Source organism: Perissodus microlepis, chromosome 23 (genome assembly GCF_051167445.1).
Source record: "Perissodus microlepis isolate ML-2025 ecotype Zambia chromosome 23, ASM5116744v1, whole genome shotgun sequence".
Taxonomy (NCBI): Eukaryota; Metazoa; Chordata; class Actinopteri; order Cichliformes; family Cichlidae; genus Perissodus; species Perissodus microlepis.
The window spans coordinates 32,584,099-32,594,481 of record NC_140482.1 but is presented as its reverse complement, the minus strand read 5'-3'; the positions used below and the strand labels follow the sequence as shown (position 1 = coordinate 32,594,481).

Genomic DNA, 10,383 nt, shown 5'->3' with positions numbered 1-10,383 from the left:
AAAACTCTTATAAATACTTCTGCTCGCAGCTTTCAGTCACCGACTCTTCAGCCTTTTCAGTGAATCCAACAGCTTTTTAATGTCAAAAGAAGACTTTGTGCTGCTGCAGACTCCTTCACATTGTAGTTCCTGCACAGTAGACATTCAGCGTCATTTTATTAAGGATAGACGAGTGTAATGTCATTACAATTCTCAGCGCACGGCTCCTTTCTTTTCCTAAGTCTTCAGCAGTTCTCTTTCAAGTTGACCACAAAATGTGTTACAACATTAAAGAAATTATTGCCCAGAGAAGCACAATAAGCATCTCAAAATCTTAACATCTCAAAATCACTGTAAATCAGACACAGCCGTCACAGATATTTTAGAGCTAATAATCAATCAAATATCTTTGCTTTTATGATCCTAGCCTCACCGTGTCACTGACACTCAATATTCACATTAAACCACTAGGTGATGATCTCTGATATATTTTGTGGGCACTGTGTGGCTTCAACCCAGTTCACAGTAATACTGGTAAAACTAGAAAATTAATGATGATTATTAAAAAGCACATATGGTTAACATGTGAGCAAATTCGCAAATTATATTTTTTATTTTCAAAACTACTGATGATTGTTATAACACATTAAGAGCACTTCTGGCTGTGTGTGTGTGTGTGTGTGTGTGTGTGTGTGTGTGTGTGTGTGTGGTGTCTGCACAGTGTATAAAGCTGTGCATCACAGTGGACTTCAGTGAATTCAACATCCGCTCAGCGAGAGTTGAGACAACATGTTCTGCCGGAGGAATTTCAGTGTTTTCATCTTGTTCATGCTTCTTTCCATCATCCAGTCAGGTGAATGATGTTTTGTACTTTAATTTACATTACTGATATCTCTCAGTAAAGCAGTTGGTGTAGGATTTGTGCTCACTCATCTGTTCTTGACTTAAAAATCTGCTGATTTTCTTATGTGACTGGATATTTTTTGTTGTTTTAGGTCATGGTTCTGAGATTATTGGAGGGAAGGAAGTTAAGCCACACTCACTGCCCTTCATGGCTTATTTGACAAGTAAGAAATATATGTGTGGGGGGACATTAATCCACCCACAATGGGTCCTGACAGCTGCTCACTGCACTGGGTAAGAACCTGAGGTTCACTTTTCCTAAATTTCCAAATCAAAATATTGCAGTATTTATTTTTAACAGAAGATGTGAAGTGTAATGCTAACTGATATTTTTTCTTACCCAGAGTGTAAATCCTCCTGACAGGCAGGGGTTGCACTAAAATGTTTCATGCTTTTATAAGAACACGACCTTTAAACCTTTCACCTTGAAAATTACATACTACAGTTGTCTTTACTCATTGTGATGTCAAAAGGCCTTGTAGTGAAAAAATAATAAGTGTGTTGTACAGCTCTCTCTCCATGCTTTGACCTTGGGTGCTAACAGTGAAGGTCAAGGTCAAATGCATAGCCAAACTAGGTACTCATGTCCCCTAAGATGTTTGAAGATGATCCATAAACAGTTGTGGGCAATTTAAAGTTTGATGTGGCTTTGACCTGATTTTCACCAACATGAAATCAACTTTAGTTGTTATTTGTGTCTGACATCACACAACGCTTGAAAACTAGCAAACAGACAAACAAACACAAAGAACCGATTACATCCTGCCCTCCTTCAAGTAGAGAAAAATACACTCTTGACCTTTTCATGTAAGTGAAGTGTCATCACTACACTGAGTTTTTCTTTTGCAGAATGAGCAAGGCGATCCTGGGAGCGCACTCCATCGCCAAAGAGGAAGAAGAGTGGAGGCAGGTCCGAGAGGTTGAGAAACATTTTGCTCATCCTAACTATTTCAATCATATTGTGGGCAATGACCTCATGCTGCTCAAGGTAAGCTGAAAATTCAGTGTCCAGTAGCCGGTCAAGCAAAGATGCAACAATGAAAATAAGTTTGTTTCTACCTGATAAAGTGCATTTCTGGGTATGTTTAGACATGTTTCAATAATTCGCTGCACCTATTTCCCATTTTCCAAACAAAATATATGAATTATTAAGTAGTGACCCAGACTTTATCACAGTATCACAGATATACTTACTTTAAAGCCAAATCTGTAACATATAGATAGTCACTGTCAAAATGTAACATTTCTTTTCAACTCTTTCTTAGCTTAAGGAACCAGTATATGCAACCAAGTCAGTAAAATGGCTCCAATTGGGCAAAATTGTCAAAGACCCTGCAGATGGCACCACGTGTCTGGTTGCTGGATGGGGAATAACTGAAGAGAACCACATCTCGGATGTTCTCAAGTCTGTCCGCGTGACTGTGATCGGCAGACATAAGTGTAACTCTTGTGAATATTACAACTACGCACCTTTAATCACCAGTGACATGGTATGTGCTGGTTCAAATGGCAAAAAAGCAAAGGATACCTGTCAAGTAAGTATGAAGAATGTATATGAGCACGTAATCATTGAGCTCAGCACCCTTTTGATGTTTTGACACCTGTAAGTGAGAAAAAAAGGTCTACAGTGCATATGTACTTGCTGCAGGGGGATTCCGGAGGCCCACTGCTGTGCGGCTTTCAGCTGGTTGGAGTTACTTCTTTTGGAGCCGATTGTGGGGACATTTACAAGCCTGGAGTCTACTCGTTTCTCTCAAAGAGGCAACTCAAGTGGATCAAAGAAACTATGAAGTCTTAAAAGTCATCAGGCATCAGTCCACATAAGCTAATCAAGATGACAATGTTTTATGCTTTTATGCTATTTAATCGGCTGAGCTATCACTTCATACCTTTTATTTGACCAGCATCATTTTATTATCTCATTGATTATGTTATATTTTATTGAATTTTTGTCACTGCTGGCTTGCTCTAATTGTTACAGACTGTGCACATAGCAGCCTGTGGTTAGTCTGTTTATGCACACACAAAAGTAAAACAACAGTGAGACTGTCCAGTCTGTCGCCCAGAGACATTCACATTGTCCAGTAAATGAATATGAGGATTTTGAACAGATTTTTTGACAAAGATAAATTTTTAAATATGTTTTCTTGTTTAGTTTTGTTCAGTATTTTTACTTGACACATCCCCTCCCTGCCAAAAGACCCCACAAAAAACTAAATTGATACAAAACAATATTTTTGCTGTACTTTTACTTTCTACTTTTCCTACTTTCTAATAAAGCTGAAGTAAAGATATCTTTCCTTCTGTCTGTCTCTTATTGTTTGTACTGCAATTCTCTCAAAGTGTCATGTTTTTACAGTAACTTCTAAATCTCACATCACTAAATCTTAATCTTAATTTAAGAAATCTTTATCAAAAATTGGTAATTTAGTCCTTCATTTTTAACCAAATTAAACGTCTTTTAAGCCTAAAAAGGCAGTAAGGCCACATTCTTGATTTGTTCTTTGTCAAACGAGCCCTTTGTGGCTTATTTATTTGCATATTTGATGAGGTAAAAATCATTTTGCTTCTCTTACATTTTCAAATAAAATATAGCAGTGTTTTTTTTTTATCACACTGTCTCATAGGTAATTTGTGTGATTGTGTGTGTTTTTAAATTGCGATCATAAAAAACCCCCACATAATTATTTTGATTGAACATTTCACAGAATTAACAGGTGCATCAATGATATAATGTTACCATTATTACCGTTACACCAAAATATTTTTCTTTATAGCCTCAAGGTTTTGTCTGGCATCACTGGTTAAGCGCTAGCCTGGTTTTCCTCCTATTTTCTGAAAGAAGATTCTCTGTTAGGGTGAACAAGTTCTCTAGCACTGCTTCTCTAACCTGTGGGGTTCCACAAAGTTCAGTCCTTGGTCTATTGTTTTTGTTTTTGTTTTTTACATGCTACCTTCAGCATTATTCCATTCTTTTCCAGTGTTTCTTATTTCTATGCTGATGATATTCCACTGTTTATGTCTTTTAAGCCTTGTCAGCTGGATAGACCTTAGTTGATTGTTTATTCGAGATTTGTGGCTGGCTCTCCAATAATTGCTTTGCTTTAAACTCCTGTAACACCAAGGCCGTGATAATAGCTGCTCCCGATATACATTCAAGAATCAGTCAAGTGATTACTTTTTTTTGTCCATCCACTGCTCATTATCTCAGCATAAGATCTGACTCCTCTCTTCATTTAAGGAAAATTTCTAAATTGTGAACTATTGTCTCCTCATTTTAATCAGAGAATTACAGTAACTAGATTACTGTCAAACCCAAAAAGTTGTTCATCTGGACGTGCTGCCAAACCGGCATTTCATCTCTGAGCAAGCAGTCCCAGAGAAGTAAAGCAAGTGTGTAAGTTGATCTCTGAATGTTTGTAAAGCATCCCTGCGTTAAGCTTAACAACCGATATATGGAGCTTGGACGTCTGTGCGTTGTCATAAAATAATACATAAACTAATTTAAGTCTATTAGCAGCAACAATTTATTTTATCTAATAAATGCTCATTTGACTTCTCACTTGTTGGTGAGAAGTTGGTAGATTGGATCTGGCTGGTTTACGCTTTTTTATCAGTAAGTAATGTAAAAAAATATTGATTTTTAGATCTGGTGCAACAGCACGTGCACTAAATATGTTTCCTTCTCTCCTTCATTTCTTTATTTGAACCATTTTTCTTGTCTCACACTTAATGAATACATTTCAGAAATTAGAAATGAGAGTTTTTGATTATTTAATTATCTACAATTGAAGAAGTCAGATGCAAGTCCATGATACTGTTCCTAGGAACTGTTTGACATGGCCAGTTGTCACTATCTTCAGATCCTATAGCAAATTGAATGAACCACAGAAACCACAATTTCCAGATAAGATTTAAACTTCAGAGCACTTCTCCAGACTCACGGTTATGAAACTTAGCTGTATTTAGACAGTTACCCCATTTCACCATCCTCAGAAGTTTATTGATTAAACCTGATTAAAAATGAAATGTCATCCATATTAATAAGGCTCATGAAACTGTAGACAAGATGAAAACTGAATAGCTGTTAATTGTAAAACCTTGTCAGATATTTATTTATTGCCCCACTGGTCCAATAATTAACACATTGCTTAATATTGACTTCATATTCTCCGTTTGATAGCATAATGGTGGAGTACGACGCTAATAGATGGAATAGTTAAAAGGTTTTTGCTAGGTTCTGATTATGTGTGTAAAAACATTGTCCCTTCAGTCGTAAGTATATTTCAGTCATTATAGAACTGCACTTGTGTTTTACCAAAGAAAGCAATATTTTAAAAAAAAAATGTATTGACAGCGATTTAACAGCACAAGTACAATCCCAAGGTGTCAAAGCAAATCTTTAAGTAAGAGTTAACAAGTCTTTTTTCCTGAGAATCATGTGGATCCAGTAAAGTTGTTTTGAAATATCTGCATTGTACCATCTCCACCCCAATGTTCTGTGTATTTCCTCAGTGCTCCCTGTATTTCCTACTTCTCTGTTCCCAGTTTAGTTCCCTAGTTTCTTAGTTTTTTGGTTTGAGTCCTTAGTTTCTTGTTTTTGGTTTTATTTTCTGTATTAGTGTAAGAGTATTCCCAGTAGTAAAAGCTGCCTTTTTGAATTTATTCCCTCGTGCTTGAGTCCTGCTTTTGAGTCCACAGCACCACACTGTGACAGCAGCTTGACCAAATCAATTCATTGAAAATGTATTACAGTTTCTATTTAAATATTAAAGCAATGAATAAACACCGTTCTCACTTGTGTCTGTAGGTGCATGAATAAAATGTGATCATGTAGAGCTTTTACATTTTTTAGGCTTTAAGTCGCTGCTAATATTGAGGATTTAGCAAGTACAGAAGTAATACATTATTAACTAATCAGTTATTTATTACTGAAGATCAATTATTTACTTTGTGATTGTAAATAATTATTACATATCCATTCATCCATCCTTATCAGGGACGCTGTCCCAGGTTGCTCTGACATCCTGCTATTGTATGTTGAATAGTCTCTGGCGCACCTTTGTACAGTGTGTAACTTGGAATCTGTCGGCTGTGGTAGACTCCACATGTAGAGGCTTTATTGTCCAAGACAGTTCCTTTTCCTCTTTAACTACCTGAGGAATTCTTGGAGCAGCTCATCTCAGGTGCATGTCTTCCTGATGCATTTGCATCTTAGACTGGGCTTTGAAACTCTCTTATCCTCGCCATGTCTCTTTCCTTTGTTAATAGACTTGTAGGTGCTGGACTTTGGATCATGGTTTTCATGTCGTGACATCATGATCATCTATCTCCTACTGTGGATTATTATTCCAGTTGGGTATATGACAGCTGTGGTGATGCATGCATTAGTGGCTTGGATCTTACTTCTACTGTTTAACTGGCATCAAAGCACTTGCCTTACCTACTGTGTTTGGCTGTGATGGACCTTCGAGCATCTTTGTCATGGTTCCCACAGGCCAACAGGAACCAGATATAAGTATCCAGGTACTTGCACCTGTCCTGTATATCTGCTGATCTGCATTCTGGTAGCTCCACTCCTACAGTCTGGATCACCTCCCCTCTCATTGCTATCATTTGGCCACACTTGAATTACATCCTGATATCCTCACTGTAGATCGTGGTGAGGTGGATCAGTGACAAGTCGATGTCTTGCTTGCTCTTGGTGTACCACTGGCCATCACCTGGTCTTTACTTTGCAGGCGGTGGTTGATGGCCGATATGAAAATTGGTGACTGAATCTTGAGAAAATAGAAAATGAATCTTTAATTGGCACATGTAATTCCTGCTTTAATAAGTCAGAGGTTAGTTTAGATATATTAAATAATTTTATTTCCATTCATTATTTATGGAACACCAGGACTGACATAATGAATTAATTAAATACATTTATTTATTTTTTTAAATAAACTGCTAAGCTAATGACAAAAACACAGTTTTTAATCCAATTAACACTGTTGGTGTCATTTGAGTTCTCACTCATTTCCAGCACATTTACACATTTAAACTTTTGTAAATAAATGACTTGATTTAGAAAAGTTTAAATGTGTAATAATAAGCAAAAATCTTGTAGCTCTAGTGGTACAGCATGTGTACTGTATAAAAACAAAAGCTGTTGACTTCTCTCCCTTTTTAATTATTTTTGGACCATTTTCATTTGGATGGTGAGACACCATCTTGTCTCACATTTGTGAACACATTTCAAACACATAAAGAGTGTTTTTGTTCATCTAAAATTGAAGAAGTCAGATGCAAGTCCATGATACTGTTTCTTGGAACTGCTCGACATGGTCATTTGTCACTATCTTTTTACAGCAAACTAGATGAACGGCAGAAACCACAATTTCCAGATAAGAATCAAACTTCAGTGCACTTCTCTGAACTCACAGTTGTGAAACTTTATTATTTAAAAGAAAATACATTTTTGCAGTTTTTTCAATGTCTAAATTAATGAAATGCAGTCTGTTGCTGTGTAGATGGGGCCTAATTACTCTGCCAAGAAAACCAGAGGTGATGTTTCATAGCGTCTGGTTTACAGCCATTACAAGGTGCTGTATCTCCTGTTTCAGTCATTAAGCTGTTCGATAACTCCATCAGCATGGCATTTTTTTATCCACACAGGACATCTAAGCCAAACAGTAAGACCTCCTGACATCCTAAAAATATATAAAATATAAAATATATTATAACTTTGTCACACATTGCCAGCCCTTATAGTCATAGAACTCCTTTTCACTCTGGTTCATTTCTACTTGTTTTCTGACACTTTGTTCTGCTGTTACTGCCCTAACATAGAGGAGGCAGGGTTTATGACCTATACTGCAGCCAGACACCAGGGGGCGATATAGATGTTTTGGCTTCATTTTTGGGGCGCTAGTCGTCTATATTTTCTACAGTCATTAAATGGCACAAGCAAAGAGTCACTAGTGCCATGTGCTCTGTTGATCAGAGGGAAATTATTTTAAAAGTGTTCGGATGCTAGAGTCTGATGTTCAGTCAGGTTCTTGCCTCTTTCTGTCCATCTGTCAAGTCAAATATTCGAAATCTTGGAGTAATATTTGACTCTTCTCTGGGCCTTGACTCTCATGTAAAATCTTTGTCTCGTTCCTGTTTCTATCATTTAAGAAACATATCTAAACTGCGACATATGGTTTCCTCAGCTGAACTGGAAAAACTCATTCATGCATTTGTGTCATCACGCTTAGATTACTGTAATTCTCTGTTTACTAGCTTGGATAAATCATCTCTCTCTCGCCTCCAGACAATACAAAACGCAGCAGCCAGACTACTAACTCGCTCTACCAAGCGTGTTCACATCACTCCCATCTTATATTCTTTACATTGGCTCCCAATAGAGTTTAGAATTCGCTTTAAAATTCTTGTTTTAACATACAGAGCACTAAATGGCCAGGCTCCAGATTACTTATCCAAGCTTCTTATAAAATACACTGCTGCTCGTCATCTCCGCTCACAGACTCAGAGTCTCTTAGTTGTTCCCCGTACACGACTGAAGACAAAAGGGGACAGAGCCTTTCAGTCTGTTGCACCAAGGCTGTGGAACAGTTTACCACTACATTTACGTTTTCTTGACTCTGTGGATTCTTTTAAAAAACAGTTAAAAACTCTTCTGTTCAAACAAGCCTTTTGTTGATCTACATATTTCATATTTTTTACATTATTTACATTTGATCTTTTACATTGTATATAATGTCTATTGATTTTATTGTTTATTTTAATATTTTAATATTTGTGTACAGCGCTTTGTGATTGTCTGTCTGTGAAAAGCGCTTAATAAATAAAGTTTACTTTTACCTATTTCTTGTTAGCCTTTTGGAAGGCGGGGGGGGCATATGTCTGATAACTAATCAAAATTAAATAAACCTCTTCCTCTTGGTTTTCTCATGTCAGAACCCTAACTTTGGTTTAGGAGTGAGATGGTGATGAGGAGGAGAGTAGTGGTTGAGGAGGCGGATGAAGAAGATGAGAAAGAAAAAATTAGAGAGAGAAAATTAAAATGTAAAAAATGTAAATGTTCAAAAATTGTTTGAAATTGATTTTGATGATTTTCAAAATTCAAATAACTGATAATTACTTATCTAATGCTGGTATATCAATTTTTTTTTTTTGTTCATCTTTGTTTATCTACATCAGCAGAAAAGCAATTTAAAAAAAAAAGGATTCACTTTGTGTCCTTGATGATTGCTGCAGCCAACACAGCAGAAGATAACTAACAAGAAGGAAGTGATAACTAGTTATTGGACGTGAATGCTAATGGTTATCACGTCCAATAGCGGGCAGCCAAGTGTTGTGTGCATGACATCAGATGCAAAACCTCGATAGGCAAATAGCAGTTCAGTTACAGTAAGTGAACATCTGCAATTCAGTCCAAATTGGTTCTCAAACAAAGCAATTATAAAACAGCTGGTGCTGTTACAATTATCACTGATGTTTCCCATCACTGTGACTTAATCCAGGGCACATTTTTCTATGCACATATTATATATTTCTATGAATATACAGTGGGGGTCTAAAGGGGTTCTGAATAGTCTAGATAATTTCACACCATATAAAAAATCATATAAAAGATGAAACTGGAGCTTATATATCAGAATTTCAGGAGCGGGTCCACACCTCCATACACATTTCTTCCAGCTCTCTGTCTGTGTATGACCAGTCTTTTACAGCTGAGGTGTAATAAAGAACAAAAGCACTGTTGACCTGCCCAATAATGACGCCTCCTTGGTGGCTGAAGCTCAGGGGTTAGAGCAAGTCATCTGCGAAGGTTGGTGGTTCAATCCCTGGGTGCTCCAGTCCACATGCCAAATATCGTTGGGCAAGATACTAACTCCAAGTTGCTCTCCGACGAAGAGCATAGAGTATGATTGTTGTAAATGTTGGATAGACATTTACATAGAAAAAGCATATTAAAAATTTGTGAATGGGTGAGGCTAACTGTGTAAAGCACCATATAAGAACCAGTCCATTTCCCAGGGTCATTCTTTTTCACAAATCTTTTAGCAGCCTTCTTGAAACATATGTTATCAGTATTATTGTTACTATTCATAGTAGTACAACAGTAGAGGTGATGTTGGTATTATTACTGATTATTGTATTATTATTGTTATTTATTGATGTGTCATGTAGCATGACAGATGTTCAATGTGATTACACAGACATTATGTAGGAACGGATAATGGATAACAGGTACTGATCTTTAGAAAACTATTTCCTTTAACTATCTAACACATTTTAGGGTCGACTTGAAAGAAAGGCAAATATGAAAAGTAAAAGTGAGGTCAGAGGTCAAATGTGACATTTGGATGTAAACTATAATGTGACATTTAGAATTCCCATAGTTTTAAATGGCTCTGTACAGCATTATTATCACTTCAACATTTAAATGTCTATTTACCTTGAAAGAGAGGTCAGAGGTCAAATATGAGATGATATTTTAAATCTTTA

General features: G+C 36.7%; 1 protein-coding gene across 1 annotated transcript; it reads left to right on the top strand.

Annotated features, from left to right (window-relative positions):
* The first annotated feature begins 746 nt into the window (after positions 1–746).
* Positions 747–3,156, top strand: LOC146361832 (granzyme K-like). Its single transcript, XM_084921724.1, has 5 exons — positions 747–832; positions 975–1,116; positions 1,732–1,870; positions 2,148–2,417; positions 2,531–3,156. Exons 1-5 carry the CDS (start codon positions 769–771, stop codon positions 2,678–2,680), a joined length of 765 nt encoding a protein of 254 aa, XP_084777850.1. The 5' UTR covers positions 747–768; the 3' UTR covers positions 2,681–3,156.
* The last annotated feature ends 7,227 nt before the right edge of the window (positions 3,157–10,383 follow it).